General features: G+C 41.8%; 1 protein-coding gene across 9 annotated transcripts in view; it reads right to left on the bottom strand.

The window, feature by feature from the left end:
• The window catches only part of naaladl2 (N-acetylated alpha-linked acidic dipeptidase like 2), a 422,647-nt gene that overhangs the window by 106,297 nt on the left and 295,259 nt on the right, over positions 1-21,091 (bottom strand). For all 9 annotated transcript variants that reach the window (XM_030432206.1, XM_030432202.1, XM_030432201.1 and 6 more), the window contains 2 exons: positions 16,604-16,791; positions 15,208-15,336 (listed from right to left, as the gene is read on the bottom strand). In XM_030432206.1, coding sequence (XP_030288066.1) covers positions 15,208-15,336; positions 16,604-16,791 — 317 coding nt within the window. The remainder of the gene's footprint in view (positions 1-15,207; positions 15,337-16,603; positions 16,792-21,091) is intronic.

Genomic DNA, 21,091 nt, shown 5'->3' with positions numbered 1-21,091 from the left:
TCGAGCGTAGGGTGAAAAGTTCATATTCAAGCAGCTCATTAGGCTGCTCGTTGTAGTTTGCCTTGCGATCCAACAGAGGGAGCTCTGAAACTTCAGCATCAGCTTTAACCTCTGTTCCTCTTGACCTGTAAGTCAACGAAGCTATCCTCAATGTTCTGTTGTTTTGTGGAGAAAACAATCAGAGAACTAAAGCGAGCAGAGCCGTGCTGGTCGGACAGTAACGACGCCAAACCACCTGAGAGGCAGCGTGTGAAAGTAATTTTGGGTTTGACATCGAGGACGCTGAAGTAAAGGCAGCTGTGATACTCTGTGATACAACAATGACAAATCTGCAGACTCGCCTGCTAGCTTACCACCTAACCTAGGAGGGTCAAATGTACATCCTCGTTTGAGGCATTTGACTGCATTCGAGTTTGAAATCATTTGAATCATTGTGAGTCATTTCAAATGAATACGACCTTGATTTCTGGAAATAGTGACAGCCAGAGGTCAGACCCAGTTGAGCTGGAATAAGGTCAAGTGAAATGGAGGGTTGTCTGATTCAGCGTTGAGCTGAGCTGAGCTGGGACTGTGTGAGATCACAGTCTTGAAATGAAAATTCTATTTTCTTACATGAATCATCTCAAATGTTTTGTAAGGTTGGAGAGAGATGATTCACCAGCTGCACAAAGTCAACGGATGAAGGGCCAACGGGCGAGTTGGACTGCTGGTGACTCTGAAAGCCAGAATCAGTTTCATACTTTCATATTCCCTGTGTCTGCATGTTCATCTTCATCCAGCTCCATTGAGTCCATGAGCCTGAAATGACCAGAGAGCAGTATTTTGGTGATATCGGTGACGACCACTCATTCCCGGTGAACATCAGTGATTACACACAGAACTCGAAGTCCGGGTGAGTGCGCTCCATTTCCTGCAGCCAGGACACAATCTGCTGCTGTATGATTACCTTAAAATGACTCCAGCGTACCACAACCCGTTATCACCACTCTCCAGAAGCTTTTAGTGACTTGATATGAGCAGCAAAAACACATAAAACAAATTGCTCTGAAGAAGCGTAATGTATTACATCTAAAATAAAATGTAACGTTGACTCATCACACCATGTGCCTCACAGGTTTTGAGTAATTTTCAAGTAGACAAATGACGTCACCAGATCTGTGAGTCAAATCTGATTCGAGCTGAAGTCATAATGATGCCAGTGTGCTGTTCAGATGCACTTTCAGCCCCTACTGAAGCTTACTTACAGTGTTGGGGAGACGTAAACTACTTGTGGTTGAACTACAGAGCTTAACTTGCTGTAACTTGCTGTAACTTGCTGGTAGTTAAACTACATTCATATTTGTGCTGCGTCAAATAATTCAACTACTTTTAAGGTCATTTTTTGTACAATTTTGGCCTATAACATGAAATATTTTGTATTTAAAAAAGACCTATATAATATAAATGTTATTTTATTTTTCTTTAAAAAAAAGGCATGAAACATGTCGTGACATGCCAAGCCAACGCTGCCTCTGATTGGCTCGCGCTGGCAGCATTCAAATGCTTCACAGAGTGGGCGGGTCTTTGTGCCAAGGAAGGCAGAGCTCATATGGCACAAGTCCGTCATGGACGACCCTCCTGCTACCACCGATGCACCCCGAACGCACCAGCCCAACCACGGCCATATTTGAGCACGTACATGTTGGATATAGATGCATCTACAGACACGACCTACGTGTTCACATGTGAGCCCTGAAAGCCGAAAACAACAATAATTTTGTCTTTTTCCGACTTTTTCCTCTCGAGTTGAGAGGCATATTTCTTCTGGCATGTGAATTTTTTGTAGGCTATGATATTTTGTTTCACATACACCATATGTTGATTTATTTAACGCTGAGTTAAATGAGTATTATGAGTATAAGTAGTAGTGCTAAAGCTACTTTTTTTAGCAGTAGTTTTACAAACTACATTTCTCCAGGGGTAAAAATGTAGTTTGTTCAAACTATTGCCAGGCTGAACTACATGTAGTTTTACAAGCTACGCTTGCAAAGTAGTTTCCCCAACACTGCTTACTTACACAATAAATGGTACAATCAACATTCACTAGTCTGACATTGATCATCCTCAACTTTGGAGCTTCAGACCGGGTACATATTTCATATTGGATCACACTGTTCAGCTGTATCTGTTATTGTGTCCAGTGTCCGTCCAGCATCAGACTGAATACGAGCTACAGCTGCACCTCCTCACCTCTGTGTTTGCAGACTGGAATGCCGCTGCTGAACCAAGATATTGGATGAACTTCATTTGAACTCGATTTGCATGAATGTCTGTGATTAGAAAAAGGCACCACCGCCACTGAGCCATCCAATTTGCCAGCAAGTATGCCATTAAAACAAGCACTGTCCACCTCGTATCCACGAGTGAACAAGTTAAGACAATTTACAGTAGTTTCTCTCTGAGGGTCAGTGCTGGCGGAGACACACAGCGGTGCCGCTCGCCGGAGATGATTTGATTATTCAAACACTCAAACTTGTGAAATATGCCTCCATGCGAGTGACAGATAATGAACCAGAATGACACACATCTTGTTTCACTATTAAAGTGTGACTGTTGTGTCCTTGCAGTACATTAAAAGTGCTTTGGTGACACGCAGCTGTAACCCAGCAGGTATTTCAGTCTGTGAACCCAACAGGGATCCAACCTATATAAGAGATTTCCTCTTGACTTTGGCTGCTATCTCTTATTTTCTATCTCCAAAGGAAAAGAAAAAAGAAATCTTAGATTGCAGCGTTGGATGAAGATCTATCTTAACCTCTCGCCCGTGTTTTCATCAAACTAAGATTTTAGAGAATATACAGCCGGTGTTTGAAGGAATTTAGGTGACCCGAGGTTACGGCTTTCACTCAGCACTTTAAAGGCCTGTGCGGTCTTTGAATCCCGACAATAAAAGAAAATGGAGGGGCAAAGAGAAAAATACCTCAACTTAAGTCACAAAGTAGGATTATATATAGATAGACTATCATTCCATCTCCAGGAGAGAAGATTTAAAGTCAGGCCATGTGTCTCTCCTCTCCTCTTTCCTCTCTAACAACCAGACACGGTGCACTAAAAGATTGTGTCTGAGGAAGTAAAAGAGGAACAGAGACAGTCAAAATGAAAGTAGAGTCCTTTAGAGAGGGAATAATAAAGAAAGGGAGGTGTTAAAAAAAAAGGAGAGGGAGGCCAGAGAGAATAAACAAGTGAGCGGGGAGGGAAGGAGTGAGCGAGCAGAGAGAATGAGTAATTTCTGCCTGTGGTGCCACACCAGGAATCAATATTTAATTCCTTTGTCTGCTATGATAAGGAGCGACTGAAATCATTGTGAGATCTCAGCTCGCCACTCGATACCTCTCAATCTACAAAATCATCTGCGTTACACAGGATGGCTCGCTGGACTCGGACGTGAAAGCTTGAACACAGATAATCCTCCCACGTGAGTACATTGGAGGTTAAATCCTTGCTTGAGTACAGTAAAGTAAATATTTTGAGGGGGTTTCAGAATAAAATCACGATATGAAAACACATGGACGAGCTCACTCATAAAACAATCTGTAAATGAATCAGTCTTTTTTCCCCCTGAGGTTTTAAAGCGTTTCTTTCCGGCACATTTGTGAATATACTATTTTTATGACCACAGTTGAATGAAATTAAACCTTTACATTTTCCGCCCCCAAACATTTCTGTACACTCAGCGTACAGCAGCGTTACGACACGTCGAGTAAGTGGAGGGTGGCGGAGAGTGGCGTCGTGCCGTAATCAGCATGCAGCCCCACAGCAGCAACAAAGTGCCAAATGACAAAAACAACTCTGCATTATGCGTGTGATGATAATAATAATTCCGTTCCGGACCGTGGTCTTTGGAAAAGCCATTTGCAGCTGTTGAACTGAAAAGCATGTTCCAGCAATCCAGAGATGAGTGACTGGGATATTAAAGAGACAAAGAGATGAAGGGAAGGAGGGAGGAGAGAGGCGACAGCCTAAAAACTAGCCTTTATAATTAACTTTTACCTGACAGTAAAGGAACACCGGTCAAGATCAACAGTATATAGAGTTAGAGCTGTGATAAAATGAATGAGATTAGCTTGAAATGTCCAAATTGTGAACTACCACATAGATTTAGATCATCTAAACTGATGCATCAACTTCCCAAAATCAACTGAATGTGCAATTTTACAAATCTATAATGATATGACATCATCATATTTGACTTTGGATCTAATACATGATCTATTGATACACAGTGTTGAAGTATAGCCACAAAAATGAAGAAATGCAAATCAACGCCTCTCTGACCGTCAGATTATGAAATATTGAATAAATATCGACCGTGAAGTAGAAAAAGAGAAGCAGGAGATCATTAGACGGACACAGAGGAGAGCCGCCGGAGAGCAAAGGAGGAGGTGTGTGTGTGTGTGTGTGTGTGTGGACAACCTACATAAAATTGAATATTATCATTATATAAAAGAACCTCAGGCTGCTTTATTTTTCGTTTAATATCAACGCTTTTTTGACAGCAACTTGTGAGTGGATTGTAACGTGAACAATTCGACCCTCCCCGTCTTTCTCGGTCGCCTTCACAAACCTGCGGAAGTTGTTTAAAGCTGCTGGACATTAGATTTCTTTGTAAAAGACAGATTCTCCAGAGAATGCGACTCTCCACTATAACAGAGAGCACTGGTAGCTAGCATTAGCTCAGAACTGGAGCCTGCTAATTTCAGCCATCATCCATTATGTCATCACACCTGGATGGACCGGTGTATCACCTGCACACAAAGTTGTACTACAGGGTATTTATTTTTTATTAGAAACTGAAAAGATTCAATTAATGTTAATCGTGCGCATGTTCAAGCGTCTGGGCTGAACGATGACAGAGGAAGAATGAGGAAGAACTGCTTTCTGGGCAAAATATCCCAAATTTATTTCGTACAAAGAGACGAAACGGCGGCTGTACCTGAACATCCAGCAGGTGTCGCTATTTACCAGACAACCTGCAGACAGTCAGCACAACTGAGAGTAAATATTTATCACATCAGTGAAACAACCAATGTTTAATAATAAGTCCTGGAAAAAAAAAACTGCACAGTGAAACAGATGGGAATGTACTTAAATATCCCTCAAGGTAATTAGGTTATGCATAATTATGCATCACCCACATGCTGTACAATGCCTTTTTTCCCCCACTCACAGTAAAGGAATCCTCTGCACTTTTTCTCTCCAGCGATTGATAAAACGATTGCTGAGCAGGTTAAAAGTCAACCATGCAGAGGACGGTCCACTGAGAAACAGTGCACTTAGGGAATAAGCATTGATTAATCCTGGCTGATAGTAATAATGTATATTCCAGGACCACAGGTTAGACACAAATAAGGCTGTTATCTATCTTTAATTCATTTAGGAGCCATACATTAAGAAGTAGACATGAATCTCAAGAAAGCTGCAGTAAACGTGACTTCACCTGCCTGTTTGTAGCTCGCGTCTTACCAGGCAGGCTGCAAACTACCGCTGGGGCGATGCATAAACCCACAGCACCTGACGAATGTCACAGCCACAAGCAATGACAGTGCTCATTCTTCACCTAACACACATTTTCATATGCGTTCCCGTCGCTATGATATGAAACTGTGATGAAAGGGCCACAATGACAGACACATAAATACCTTGCGAGGCCCGAGCAGCCTTTTCCTCACGATAATGCATATTCATGGAGGCACAACGCCTTTCCCTGACAATACAAGAACTGTGGTAATTCAAACATATTGCAGACAGCGTACTATTTCAAACATTATGCCAAGTGTGCTGTCGAACCATCTTGGATAGCTGCACGGCCGTAAAGTCAGAGACTCATTCTGGTGATTTACCGGCAGCTTCTTTTCCACTGGTTTTATGTGTGAAAACATATAAATTAGACGTATAAATTAGACTCCCATGCATATTCCCTAATGTAGATGATGTTCATATTTACCATTTACAGTGTGATTCTGAAGCCGGCGTCTTGTGAGCCCTTCTTTGGAGTTGAAAGCCTGTCATGGTGTCATAATTCAATTAAAATATCAGCCGTAATTTTTTCCAGTCCGCGGCATTCTCTAAGAGCGAGTACAAGAGGAGGATTTGTCCCAGTGAATACAAACTGTGTTAAAAATACAACATATTGAAAGTATGCAAAGGTTTACGGCATGTGAGATACATTGCGTGGATGATTTATGATTATGTGTGGTTATTGTTTCGGAGGAACAGCTTTTATGTGAGATTTTAGGATCATGAGGAAAAAGCTTTGAGTATTCAGCTACCTTTTGTTCCTTTATTTCATCCAGTGAGTGAAACTATTTCTGCATTTTCACTGTTTTTCATGATGTATTATCCTGCTAGTATATGTAGACACATTGCATCCCTACTCTCACAGGTGCTGTTTGCAAGAAAAAGCTCAAATTTAAAGAAAGCTTCAAGTATAAGGGGGGCAGCATAAATGCCCGCTGCTAATCATTACAATCTTTGCTGTAGGGGAGACTGCGGTAAGTCCAGCCACTCCTTGTTGCTGGGAAACGGTAAAAAACATTGATCATGTGACCAAATATTTAGGAGGAAGGCATCATTTCATGGAGTCTGTGAAGGTAAGAACCACATTTATTTCCAAAAAACAATTTTTCACTCTTGAAAGTGAATTTAGTCTATCGTAAGTTTCATGAGAATTTTGTTTAGAACCCAATAGATAATTTCACATTTGTTTTATACATCAATTACGGCTCAACTTACCCCGCATATGCTCAACTTACCCCACAAGACATGCTACATATCATCGAAACAGTTATGTTTACACTCATTCTGTTTGTTTGAAGGGATGCACAACATCCTGAAATATATGCAGATATATTAGTTCGCAACAAAACAATGATTGCCTTGATGTAGTGATCCTAAATATAAAAAAATGGCTCATCTTACCCCAGTCTCCCCTACTGATCTTTGGCTGCAGCAATTAGCTGCCATTAGCAAGTACCTCAGTTAGCTGTGGAGCTAAGTCACAGGTGAGCTGACTGCACTCAAAGTGGCTTAGTTCAACCGGGCTCAGGCACCTCCCAGTGAACTGACTGGGACTGAACCCAGACTAATGAATGCCAGTTTGAAGACAGGGATACAGTACAGAGGCGATTTACAGGAGCTCCAGTAAAGACCATGAGGCGATGTCAGGCAGGTACAGGAGAGTTTGGTCGTCGCATCTCACTCTGTGATTTAAGGAATTACTTTGTCCAAACCAGAAGTGACAAACCAAGACTGTACTGGTGAGTTTGATTTTGATTATGTCCAGTTTGAAAAAGTGGTAAAAGAAAGGATCTAAACGTCTGAGGGAGTACAGTTATATTTTATCTATCTAGTGAGGAAAATAAATGTAACAATATTTCCTGTCTTGACCAAGAAGTGAACTCACATCTCCCAGCTGGAACAAAGACGCGCTGTTGACTATCACCTCTTCAAGTAAAAAGCAGTATTAGACCAGATAAGCCTGAGCTAGCTGGTTAGCATGCTAACTTCACCAATAAAATACATGTCATTCTGGTTGATCCAAACACAGACTTCCTTCATCATGATATATAGGCAGTGATTCATAACACACTATAATGTAATTGTATGTAGCTATAATGAGGTTTTTAAGATATTTATAAAAGTATAACTTTTCCTAAGAAGACATGTTTCATATTAGTATTGCTGTGTTTACTGTATTTGACCAATTTTCAAATATGAAACACTTAAATCTGCTTATAAATACATGATATTGTATCATTAAGCATTTAAGAAATGTTTATGTACTGCTCATGAATGTGTAATATAATTGTAGATAGCAACAGTACACGTTTGGAACTTAAAGTTGTCGACAGTGATGAGCTAACTCTGTTCTCTGTAGTTAAAATGCCTCGACGTCGCCGTGTTTCTCATTCTGAACCAGACGCTGAAAAACAAGGAAACACGAACGTCACTCCTGCGATAATCAGCCTTGACTCACTTGAAAGGATTACAACTACGCCTGTTCATTCCTGAAAGGATTGTGCATGAAAATACCATCAGCCTGCCGGACTCTATTGATGTCAATATGGCAGAGACAGGTGGGTGAGGTAGAGACGGAGTGAAACACTGAGAAGTGAGTTTACGGCAGTACAAAGCTGGTTTTGAGACGTGCTTCTCAGTATTTGCACCACAGGTTCAATGCGTGTCGATCGGGATGTAATGCGGTGTCTCTACAACAAACACTTACGCACAATGGGTAACAAATTCTGCTCCTGATTAATGCTGAAAAATTACGGCCTCCAGTGAGGCTGCTGGCAACGTGTTTCATCAATATTTCACAAATCTACTTACAGCGCGTGTGTTCATTACAGTGCTGGTTCGCTGGAGAATCTCTCTAATCAAATCAATCAGATCGAATGGGAGTGAGTTGGTGGACCAGATGAGCACGGTCTAGTCCTATTAAACAAAAATGCAACGTGAAGGCAGAATTGGCTCATAAACCAGCAGCGACATAATGTAAGCAGATTTAGTTAAGACCACATGATTCGCCAGAGAGTAAATAAAATTACTGCTTTAAAAATCAGCTCATGTCCTAAAAAGCAAGGGAGAAAAGCAAAGTTTTGAGGAAAAAGTACTTTTTTTTGGTTTCGTACTTATTAAAAGTTGGGCCCCTCTCATTTTAAACCAAGGACAGAAACTGTCAAACAAGATTCTCCGTTGAAATCAACAAACCTGTTCTAAATTCTGCTCAATTGTTCGTCAACTTCATGTATTTGCCATTTTGATCGATGACAATTGATGCCACCGATGTACTTCTCACTCTACTTTGTTTCTTGATCTAAAGAGTAACTAATTAAAGTGTAAAATTAAGACATCCACCGACTACATAGTAAAGAAAACATCAAAAACACACAACAGAGTTTAGCTTCTTTGGATCGATATCAAAGGAACCTTTCACAGTGAAGACAATCCAGAAAACTCAGCGAGAGAAGCTGCTGTCAAATCTCTAAATTGCAGTTTTCCAATCTTCTATGAGCTTCAGAAGAGCCTCCAAGTGACGGGACACCTTTACCTTTCCGATATTTAATCTCCTTTCTAACAGCACCCAAATAGTTTTACAATCCTTCATCTAAACATGTGGAAATCCGAGTTTCTGGTGTCAAAATCTTGTGCTCTTGCATGTCAAACATTACTTGTGAGATCATCAAATAACACTAAAACTGTGGAAAACAATAAATAAAGGATGAAATATACATGAAATAAGTTAATAATCTATGAGCTAATATCCAGATTACCACTAATAACATGTTTGGAGTCAAATACATTACTTCTTATATGAACAACACAGAGTTTGATACCACTGCTGCCTGTAATACACACAACTCAGGTCCACACTCAGAGGGGTTTAAATCTCACCACAGTAGCCGACTAAACCAAGAAAACACACCAGTCATACACACACACACACACACACACACACACACACAAAGACAAAGGGAGACAACACCTCTGCACGGGTTCGTGACATTTCTTGGAGAGAGGGCAGATGAAGGATTTGCCCCTTTGGTCTTTTTTCAGTCTAACAATGTGCCGTCCACCGATGGCCATTTGTTCTCAAATGGAGCTACCTGCTACAAGCCACCCACGAGCCGACTGGAGACTAGACTCACATACATCTTTGGAACAATATCCAATTAAAGCGCAAGCCTCCCTCCATTTGTTTTGTATTCTTCTAGCCACCAAAGCTTCCCTTTGTTTCTCCGTTTGAGCCCTTTTTTTCCTCTTCCACTCGCCTCCTTTCTGTCCATCTACCCCCCTGTTGTCCCCACTCACAGTGTAAATCCCCTTCAAAAGAAAGTATCTGGTTGCATTATAATTGGTTCCCAAGCACCCATTCCAAAACTATCAGTGCCGCAGCATCTCGATTTGGCAGACAGATCCCAGCAAAGTAAGATAAGTAGGAAGTATTACGGCGGTTGCGCAAACATGATTAACGACATGCTTAGATCTGTTTCTAAATATTGGGAGGTGGGGAGCGTACCTGGGGCAGCTCAGAGACTCTTCAGATGATGAATAGTGCAATAGAGTGTGCCAGAGATACAGCTGCCACCGAATGGACAATTAGGTACCACGAGGCGAGGCAAGATGAGACGGGAGGGTAAATAAAAAGTAAACACTGAGGAGGGACTCTTGGAGGGATCTGTGTTAGGGTAGTGTTACTCTGTAGAGCTGTAATGATGTATTTTACCCTTTGATTTGTTAACGCACCGAGACACTGTTGGGACCGCAAAGTTGGCTGCGTGGAAACATTTGAGCGTGCTGCTAGAGTCTGCTACAAGGACGAGTCACAGCAGCAAACAGGATTTCACAGTGATACAAATTCAATAAGAGGGAGAGGCGGAGAGGAAATGTTGGAAATAATGGACAGAAAAAGCTTGACTTGGGTGTAAACATTGGTGTACAGACAAAAGCAAAATGAAGCAAAGCACCATGGAAACAGATTTAGTGAATAAATCATGACATAGATGAAGCATGTGACTTAAATGTCCACTGAGGCCGTCGCTACTTTAAAGGTCACATGCTGTATGAAGCTTATTTTCAAGTACATATTCTTATTTTGGGTGTAGAAGATGTTTACATGTACTGTCCATGACTGCAGCGCTTCTTTCCCCTCTCTGTCTGATTTTAGTGCCCGTCTCTTTAAAAATCCCCGACTGAAGAGTGCACTCTGCTCTCATTGGTCGGCTCTCGCAGGCCTGAGCAGGCAATGCCCACCATGTTTTCCCATGATACATTGCAACCACACCAGGCTCTATAAGTCCTGACGACTCGTTTAAAGGCACAGTTTCTGAATACGAGCATTCGTTTGACGTTTGACTGACGTTCTTTAAACGACATCATCTCATCGCGCTCTCTTCTTCTGCGGTGGTTTAACAGCACCTGACTGGAGAATTAGCAGGACCAGCTGTCAGTCTTGATGCGCCTTGTATTAGCACAACAACGGTTGAAGCAAGAGATTGGTCTGTAAACTCTGATAGCAGATCGTTATCGTAAGTAAAAAAAAAAATCAAATGACAGGAGGATAATATCTGTTTTAAGCACGTACGTGAATATTAATCGATCCAGGAGGGAAGCGACAGAAGGAAAAAATAAAATCAAAACTCAAAGAGCTCAAAAGCAGGGAGCATTTATAATATCTAACTTGCAATATGGTTCAGTGCCATATAAAATATTTAATCTTCTGTGCCCTCAGTTTGGATTTGAGCGAGCGTGTTTGCACACAACACGTTCTGTGCTTTTGTCTGGCAGCAGCGCTTCACATTGTCGCCTTCAATTATCCCCACGGTCTGGGATGTGAGACATGCTGATTTTGAACTGCCCGTGGGAAAATGAGTGTGCAAGACTTCACTCTTGATTAAAAGCTCAGTTTTCTATTTTCTCCAACTGCCCTTTGCAGATGGGATTGGTGGGAACCGGTAGGAGGGGTTGTCGGGGGGGATGGAGAGTGACGGTAGGTCAAAACTGCGGATGCATTTGTTCTCCTCATTCGCTCTCAAATCACCTGCTGCCTGTCAGGATGAAGGGTGCATGTCTGAAGAGAGTATATAGAGGAGCACTAGTTACTGGCAGCCAAACCTGAATTTATTTCATATATCTTTAGTGATGCAGCGACATTTTAAGGTGGTTGGTTGTCAACATTATCAGCAACAGTCAACTTAACAAAGGTCTCGATTTAGGTTCAACGTTTAATTGATCTCAGGAGTTCTTACTACAGGTCAATAAAATATAAATAATTTACAAATGAGCTCCATTATGCATTATTACAGCATTATTTATGTGTAATAACCAAAACAACCCCCCCAATGTAATCTGTAAGCAGGGATCAAATTATTCACTCGTGACTGATCTCCAAAATGCAGCTTTCTCTGGCGCAGCGCCGGCTTTCAGACACAACACTGAAAAATTTACAGGTGGGGTTGATGCACCGTCAATCCGAGCGGACCCAAGGAGCAATATATAGGCAATTAGGCGCCGGGTAGCAGGATTTGAATCGAAAAAATGTCGAGTTGAGTGAGGAATTGTCCTCAGGCAATGAGGAGGAAGCCAATCAGAGTGAAGCATGCTCTATACAAGCCCCCTGTAAGTTTCCTCATTCCTACTGCACTAATGTCCCCGGGGTATTTATGACCAGGAAGAGTGATGCCTGAGCATAAGGTTTATATACAGCACGTTCCATAAAGAAGGCGGCTGCTGGAGCTGCTGCTGCTGCTGCTGCTACGAGCATGAAAAGCTGAACATGAAGCCTGACAGACGGGATGACTTTGATAGAAAATGCAGGGCAGACGCAGAGAGTTTTAAGTACCCTGCACATTGTCAGAGTTTTTTTTCCCCCTTTTTCCTGTGAAAGATATTTCATTAAGGGACATCAAAAGTAGAAGTTGCTCTCTCCGTCTCCTTTTTTCTTCCTCTCTTTATATGGCGGAGGCTGCAGCAGCTGAATGTCACAGGTAGACCGAGACCATTCCTGCTAATTAGTTAGTTTATAGCGGAGCAGAGGGAATGAAGGGACATTACGTTGTACTATCTGTCCACTCCTGACCTCTTGTACCTGCCTGGGCGCCTGGCAGGAACATGAACCCTTCCAGAGGATGGATGACTAACAAAAAAAAAAAGAAAAAAAGACACAAATAAAAATTACTGTGCAGCGTTACCCGAGGAGACAACGAGAGAAGGCAGAGCGGCGGTGAGAGGGAGATTTTAATGAGGAAAATGAGAGGGGTGGGGAGATGCGGCGCTTGCTGCTGATGAAAGAGGAGATTAAGAAGTGATAGAAAGGAAGAGGGAGCGTGGTGGGGAGACAGGGATGTAGAGAGAGGGGCATGTAGTGCTTAAGGGAGAAGAGGAAGAACAAAAAAAAAAAAATGGAGGAGGAGGTGGCTGTGGAGGTGGAGGAAGGAAATGAGAGAGAGTGACGATGAGGTGTGCGTTTTTTATGATTTTTTTTTAAGGCAAAAGTTTTCAAAGTTTAAAGAGATGGTGAAAGTTGGGAAGATGATGTCTGCGAGGGGCTTTAACGTATCTACAAAACACCCCCGGGTTGGAATAAAGAGACAGTTTGGGAGGCTGAATCATCGAGCCGCTGCACTTAATCAGGAGAATGACCGCTGCAGATTGTGTGTGAGAGTGAAGTGTGTGTGACGGGGTGAGAGTGAGGTCCAGTGTCATACCTCCCCCCTCTCACGCCACAAGGTGACACACTTCAACTTCCTGTGATTATCTTTCTCTCGGTATTGTGTTATCTTTCATGTCAAGCTGTTACAGAGAGCAGAGATAGAGAACAAAGAGAGAGCACGGAGGGAACTACAGGAGCTGGAGGGATTAGAGCGGAACTAAATTAGGAACACTGATGAGGTAAAATAATCGCGGTGTGGGAGAAACAGTCCAAGGAAGTAGTGAACAGAAACTGTAGTAAACACAGTAATACATGTGCTAATATGATTTATTATCGTATATTGTGGACTTCATCATTATTTAATGAGCTAACTATTATTTTACTTCATACTGCATTGTATAATGAAGCATAAAGGATGCTAATATTCCTCAATTTCCATATTGCGACAAAAAATGACTATTGGGACTTTCACAAAATATCAACACAATGAGGTGTTTGTCATTATATCCACATTAAAACTTAATATTCATCAAAGTGGATAAAGGCAAGTATTATTATGAGTAATGCAGCCTTTAAAATCAGGGAAAGGCAACACCTGACGTCTGATATCAAGAGAACAATATAAAATATGTATATTTCCAGCCCTAATAGGTAGTTGCTCTTTAAGTAATATACTATAATGTGCTACTTGTCAGAGAATTACTGTGATGTTATAGAAATACTACATAGGATCTGAAAGTACATTTGAAAGTAATCTTGTAAGTGGCCTTCTCCGCTTCTCGGCTTGAGTCTGAATTGTCCGCGACCTTTTGTGAAATAAAGTTTGTAGTTGTTGAGGAAAAATACAATTCTCCCTCGTCAGCCTGTCTCCATACGATAGGAGGTCATACGTATATTGTAAGCCTGGACAAGGACAGTCATGATTGGACTATTCTCATGGTCTCTGCAACTGAGATACTTAAAGCTACTGTAGAAGTGTAAACAGAACAGATGTCTGATGAATCAAACCAAGGTAAGCTAACTGTTTGTGTAAACCTCATCAGGAGGCCTTGGATCGATCTGTGTTTACAGACTGTACAGAAGTGTCTCTGACCTATTTCACCTCTTACTCTTCTGGCTACAGGAGAGAGATTCTGCATCACCCCTCTTGCTACGTTAAACAGATAACCGTGTATGGAAGCTCTGCCTCCTGAAGCTGTAGGATATCATTTAGACATTTAGGAAGACTCGTTAGGATTATGATGGCAACACTCTGCGCAGACACACGTGATGTTACGTTGCTCCTCCGTGATCATGCTTTATAAACCATCTCAACGTCACTGTCACTTCCTGCTCACCTGCTCTGTTCCCCTCCTGTGCTCCTCCACACCTGTCCCTCATCAGCCTCATCATCGCTGCCTCGTCCCCAGAGTCTCTCACCTGCACATCTTCCCCTCGCTGGTTCAGTTCGACTCTTTGTCTGGTCGTCTGTTGTTTTTTGCTCCTGTGCATCCTGCTCGTCTCACCTGTCCCCCCGGTCCTCTGCTCTGCTTTCATTGTAATAACTTCTGATTCGTTGCATCTGTTACAGATTTTCTGCCCATTGTTGCCAATTTAGCAACTTTCCCTGAAGCTATTTCCCCCCCTTGCCCCAAAAATCATGTTCTCCATGATGTCACTTGAATTGGTTTTACATTGAGTTCAGTTGAGGGTCTGGTCCCATGTATATTTCAAATCCACAGTCTGCACAACGGTCTCAATGACAAGTGTTAGAAGCTGCAGGTGATGCAGGAGATGACATCAGCTTCAAAAATAAGTAATAAGAATCCCAAGATAATCAGAGTCAGATCAGCTGAGTGTGTCTTGATCGAATTATTTGATAATGAAGATGCTCGTCGTCGCTATGTTTGGGGTGAGTTGCACTGACAGTATTAATATTGCAGGTTACCCTCCATATCTAAGGTGTGGTGCAGCAGTTGAACACTGTGCACCTGTGGGGAGCTGCAGTGATGGTGAAGCCATCAGCACCGATCACTTACTCTCTGTATGTCTGAAGTGAGCTGCAGCAGCGTCGGAGAAGCCGTCGCTCTGAGCGTCTCCGTCCCTCGGACCGGAGAGTTCAGACTGACGTAGGCCACCGCACTGCTCCTCAGGACCACGCTGTTATCCTGAAGGGAACACACACACACACACACATACACACAGGTTGCCATCATTACACTGCCAGCGATATTCATAATTCCATATCTGTTGTCATCACACTCGTCACATTATCATTATCATCATTATCTCACGTCCACGTAAGTGTCTCTTCCAGTATTACATTACGGTCCTGTCGTCTAATTGGCTGTTATTCTTCGTCTCCTGCTGTAGCTCGCAATGTAATTTTAATGTCATTCTGAACCATCTGATAAAAAAACTTTAATTGCGGTGCGATCTGAGTTTATGTCCGAACCCACGACGGTTGTTGCACAAACACTGTTTCTGCTGTAAGCGGCGTGTTTTTATTATAATTATTTTGGAAAAGTAATTGTCAGCAAAGAGAACTGTGACAATAACGATAATAAACCAACTCAGTGGAAACAATATCGTCTGATTGTAGCTGTGGCGTGTTATTCTTCTACTGTGGCAGCGTTCCTATTCTCATGGGAGAAAATATCTGGCATTAAAAGAAACCGTTTCAATCGCTGCCCCGCTTTCTTCTTGACATCGTTTGAAAATTCTATTTTTTTGGGGTTGTTTGGGTGGTTTTCCTGCGCTTATGTGTTTCAGAGGTGCTGTGGAGCTTAGGCTGATCATTGAGGCAATCAGCGGCAGGTTAGAAGCCGCGGCCTCCTCGTCAACCAGACGTGGTACGCGGTCTCCTAGTGCTTTTTCGCCTTTTTGTCTCCGGTGAATCTATCTGTTGTTTTCTTCTTCCACTCAAGTGACCTGGATGCTCTCCGGCTGCACAGCTAGCAGCTAACTGCTAACAAACCCAACCAGTAACACGATGGAGAAAGAAGAATGTGGAAACAGCTTCTATGAGCTCTGTGTCTATAATGATTATTACCCAGTTTGAACGTTCCTATAGTGCGTTACAATGCACCAATAGCTATATAACTATTTCTCAAAAGTCATAAGCACTATAATATTGATCATAATGAGCTATAACATTATTTTAATGTATTATACCTATGTGGACATTGAAAGTGAAAGTCAGTGTTTATAACACAGCGCTACATGTGTTTTTTAAGAATATTCATAATGTGTTATAATGTGTTTTAGACATCCTTATGCATTACTAGTGTATAATGGTCCGGTACACGTTTGTTGCCTGTTCCTGCTTCTGTTAGTTGTGTTTCAGCGTGCCTCAGTTTAAATCATTTCCGGAGTCACAACCTTTGTAACCCTGAAGTGACATTTAATGAAGCAGATGCCGCCGTGCTCGCTGACCTTTCCCCACTCATAGGACCCGATGTTCCCCAGGGCCGAGCCTCCCCACGAGCAGAACACGGTGGTGCGGTCCGGCACCCATCCTCGTTTGGTCTGCTCCGTCAGCGCGGCGATGAGCTGATTCATGATGGCCGAGGCCCCGCCCCCCTGGTCGCTGTCGTGACGACTGCCAACCAGCACGTAGCGATCTGTAAACAAATAGAAAGAGAAGATGAAAGTGAAGTGGATCTATTTCTTTGGTTGTAGGTAAATAATATCTGTATTATAAGTTTTATATATTTAACTTAACAAGCAGCCGTGAGGGCGAATATGAAACAAGTTCCTAGTTCTTGTCAAAGCCGTTGTGTTGATGTTGTTCCACGTACAGACTGTTTGTAACAGTTTCACTGTTCATTCTCCACAGTACAGACACACTTGTACCAGTTGTGTTTTCCCGCTGTCACTTCTCAGCGACAGCAAGTTGACACACACACACACACACACACACACACACACACACACACACACACACACACACGCCGCTGCCGCCTCGTCTCCCTTACTCATAGTGCTGTCTCCTCGTCACTCGTCTTATTCGCTTCGTTTTGTTATGGTGTTATAGCTCATTAAAGGTGGCAAGTGCAGAGCCTTGGTGACAGGTGTAGGCTGACACAGAAAACAGCAGGAGTGCTGTTTCGAAAAAACTTTGCATTTGATGCAAATGAACGACGACACAAGGATGCTCGTATGGAGGTGACGCTGCAGAGCGGCTATATACTCAACAAACTTCCCGAAGCAACAAATCAAAACAACACACCAACTTCCAGAGATGATTTTGATAGTTTATGTCAACTTCTATTTCAACATCACTGAAGTATAAAACAATATGGCCCAATAACCTTTTGTCGATGAGTGCGTTGTTCAGTTGTTGGCATCAACAGCCATCTGTAATTCTTAAAGCTAAGCTAATCCTGCTCAGAGCTATCAGGCCTGAGGAATCTCAGCAGAGTTTCATTAATTAACAGCTTTTTAACTCATTACCCACTTGAGTTCATCAGACTTTTTCTATGATTTTGAAAGAACAAGATCCCTAAACTGATGAGCACCAGAGGGACGCCATTTTCCACAACCGAGCACATGACTCCAGATACTCTGAACAGGCGACAGTCATAAGAAATTAAACACTTTTATATATTTTTCTATATTTGTTTGAAATGGAAATGCACAATACCATAGCTCAGCATCACAAAACAATAAGAACGGCGCCTCAGTGCGATTCTTCATGGAAGCTCGCTCACACAGAGGAACACACGAGCGTGAAGGCTGCAGGCGTCTTTGTATGCCTTTACATTCCCAACAAAGACAGCGTGTTGAGTATGGGATGCACAAAGCTGCTTCCTGCGGGCAAACAGGAGTACAGAGCAAAACCTCATCACTCCAACACAGAGCGCTGATGACTTTGTTTGAGAAAAGAGGTGCTTAGAGAAGCCTGCTAGCTTAGCCTAAGAATCTGACAACATATTATTGCACTGAGAGCGGCTTCCAGGGTAAATCAGCCATTACTGTAAACTGCTTTAAATCAGTCACATGTGAAAGAGCAATTTGCTTTATTTTCCTAATTTAATTGTATATTTTTTTTATTCAATCTGAATAAATATTGCTCCGAAGAGATTAACTCACTAAAAAGTTAAATGAGGCATTTCTAAGAAACATTTACTAATTAAAAAACAACATAAATAAATGTATGAATTTGCGTTCTTCTTGCTGCCCTCAGGCCAGGAAACATCACGCACGGTTCAGCAGACACTAACTAAGGTTCAGTGCAGTTGATAGTCGGGAATCTTTGTTGTTCAACTGAAGTTATTTCAAAGCAGTGAACAGTTTGACTTCAGGGGTCACACAGGTGTACCACTGACACCTGGACGAACACAAAGCCATCAGCTGATCAGACTGAGAAGCGCAGTGGCTGCATATAAAGAAGGACTGGTGTTTCTCATCCCTGTGTTGGATTTTAGTTGGTAATGTGTTCCAGCCTTTAATGGAGAAAGCGGATTTTACAAATTTGGATCTACACTGCAATATTTTACAGCTGCCATTCACCGTGCACCTTGTTACCCTGTTACTGTCTTTGAGGCTCTGCGGCTGGACTATTGATTCATTTATAAATTCATACATTGTAAATTGAGAAAACAAGTGAAGGAGACTGTCAGTGAAGCCACCAGACAGGCGTTTTTATCCATTATTTTCAGGGCCTGATTCTATAGAGGTGTAAAGTGTTTGATTGTGGACGGTGATGCTTGAGCACATCACTGTCATGCAATAAGAAAAATCAGATCCTAACAAAGATTCTCACCTGTTCACATCACTCAGCACCTCCCTTGCTTGTATGAAAATGATAAATAGTCACAAAACTGTTCTCAATATATTTATTTGTATTTGTTTTATTATTTGTTCCAACACTATTTGCATATGGAGTTTAAACTTTTCTCTATTTAATCTTTTAATTGTGGTACAGCTGTATCTTAACCTATCTGTGTATGATTTGACTGTTCTTTACTGGTGTATTTAAAGTCTGGAAGGTTTGGCCGATGACCCGACATTGTTGGTTTTGTTTTTTTCATGAGATTTTTAGTCCACAAAAATTGCCAGCCTTATCCTTGAAGTGTAGTCTACGACATTTGTTATTTTTGCTGTCAAAATGTGTGAAGTTACAATTAAAATTCAGCTCACACTAAATACAAAAGTTTTTTTTTTTCGCATTGACCAGGTGTAGCCGGTATTTTAAGTGAAGCTAACTGATGTTGGCATGTTGATTTGAAGTTAATGTTCACGTCTCTTTATTCTCAATAATCCAGGGCTTTGTGTCAAATCTAATATGAAAGTACTTCATTGATTAGCTGTTCAGGATTCAGTGGGAATTGTTCAGTCAGCCACATTAAAGCTTCTGTAAATGTTTAGCTAATATGAGCCAATGTTACAAATGTAATATCTCCCCTACCTGTTACACCCACAGTGTCCCCGAGGCCGAACAAGCTAATCTCAGAATCATGTTAATTTAATTACAAGACCATGACGAGAACTGTACAGGTCTGTGCTGCTATGTAACAACAATGAAGCTGCATGATGATCAGGACATTTAGTCAGAGCTGGAATATGGAACTGTGAAGTGTTCTGTATAATTAAACAAATCATTTCATTAGTTGTAATCTGAACTCATATTAGATCGATAATTTGGTCAGGCTGATATGATGGCTGTCAATAATTTGAGGAGCAGTGTCACTATGACATCGATTGTCCACCAGAGAGCAGCGAAAACTGTAAAATGTTTGTAAAAAAAATATCAAAGAGATTCCAGACAAGATTATTTATTCATGTTATGTGTTTTTGTGAGGTGAAATGTACATATTTGGATTGTTTTAACCCTAAATGTTGACATAAGCCCTCAAAATCCAGTTATTGTTCAGGCTATGGTCAGTCAGAAAGAAGCAAGTCAAGTCCAGTCAAACTCCTGAAAGCTCTATTTTAAGACATGATAAATTGCACAAATTGGGGTCAAAGTCTCTCTACGAAGGCATTTACATCGCCTGTTCGTACACATGAAGTGTGACGAAAATACTGTGGAGAACAAAACGATGTGTATACTGTCTCAACTTCTCAGATTCCCAATTTTGGATACTTATAGCAAAACACCCCTCTGGAGAATGTTAACTTGTGTGGTGTAACACTACTGAGATAGAGATAATCACGTCAAGACTACTAAAAGGAGCCAGCTGATGGTTAATGGTCAGGATTTTGAGACATAGTGGGAACAAAACTTCCATTTAAGAACTAGTAAGTGTGTAATTTAGTGTGTTGAGTGCCCTCCCATTGGCTGTGTAGTAACAGTGTGCTAGCTGTAAGCTCTTGGAGACACCACAGGGCTGCTTCCATGTCGCAGTTTGTTCCACCACATAAGCAAACAGCACCTGCTTGAGCATTGTTTGCATATAGATTAATGCAAAATAGCCCTCTTTATTGTCGAGGGCTGTGTGACTCAAAACCTTGCATGAATATTCATTCTGTTCCGGGTCGAGAAAAATGAGCGCGGAGCAGACATATGATCAAACGCCAACAACCAGTTAAAGTGTCTCTCCTTCTGGAGATTTGTGGCCCATATTATCTGCTTTAGTGGTCCATTATGGCTGCCTAATATCACACGGTAAATCAGCAAGGTAATTTTCCACCAGTGACTGGGCAGGACAGGTACAGTTGCAATGCTTTGGTACAAGTAGAGGGGAGGGAGAGAGAGGACATCGACTGTGGGGGGGCGAGGCAAGGACAAGATAAAGGGTCTCTCTTCTGCAGAATGACAATTAAAAAAGGATAAGGGCAAACACAGCTAAGCAGAAGGAGCCGGGGTGCCATTTAAATGTTAAAAGGGCAGAATGTGTTTGGAAATGACCTGAGCTGACACAGGACTGGGCGAGGGGAGGAGAGCAACAGGAAGAAGAGATTCGTTTAAAAAATACT

This window comes from Sparus aurata, chromosome 11 (assembly GCF_900880675.1).
Source record: "Sparus aurata chromosome 11, fSpaAur1.1, whole genome shotgun sequence".
NCBI lineage: Eukaryota > Metazoa > Chordata > Actinopteri > Spariformes > Sparidae > Sparus > Sparus aurata.
This window is presented reverse-complemented; position numbering and strand designations above follow the sequence as displayed.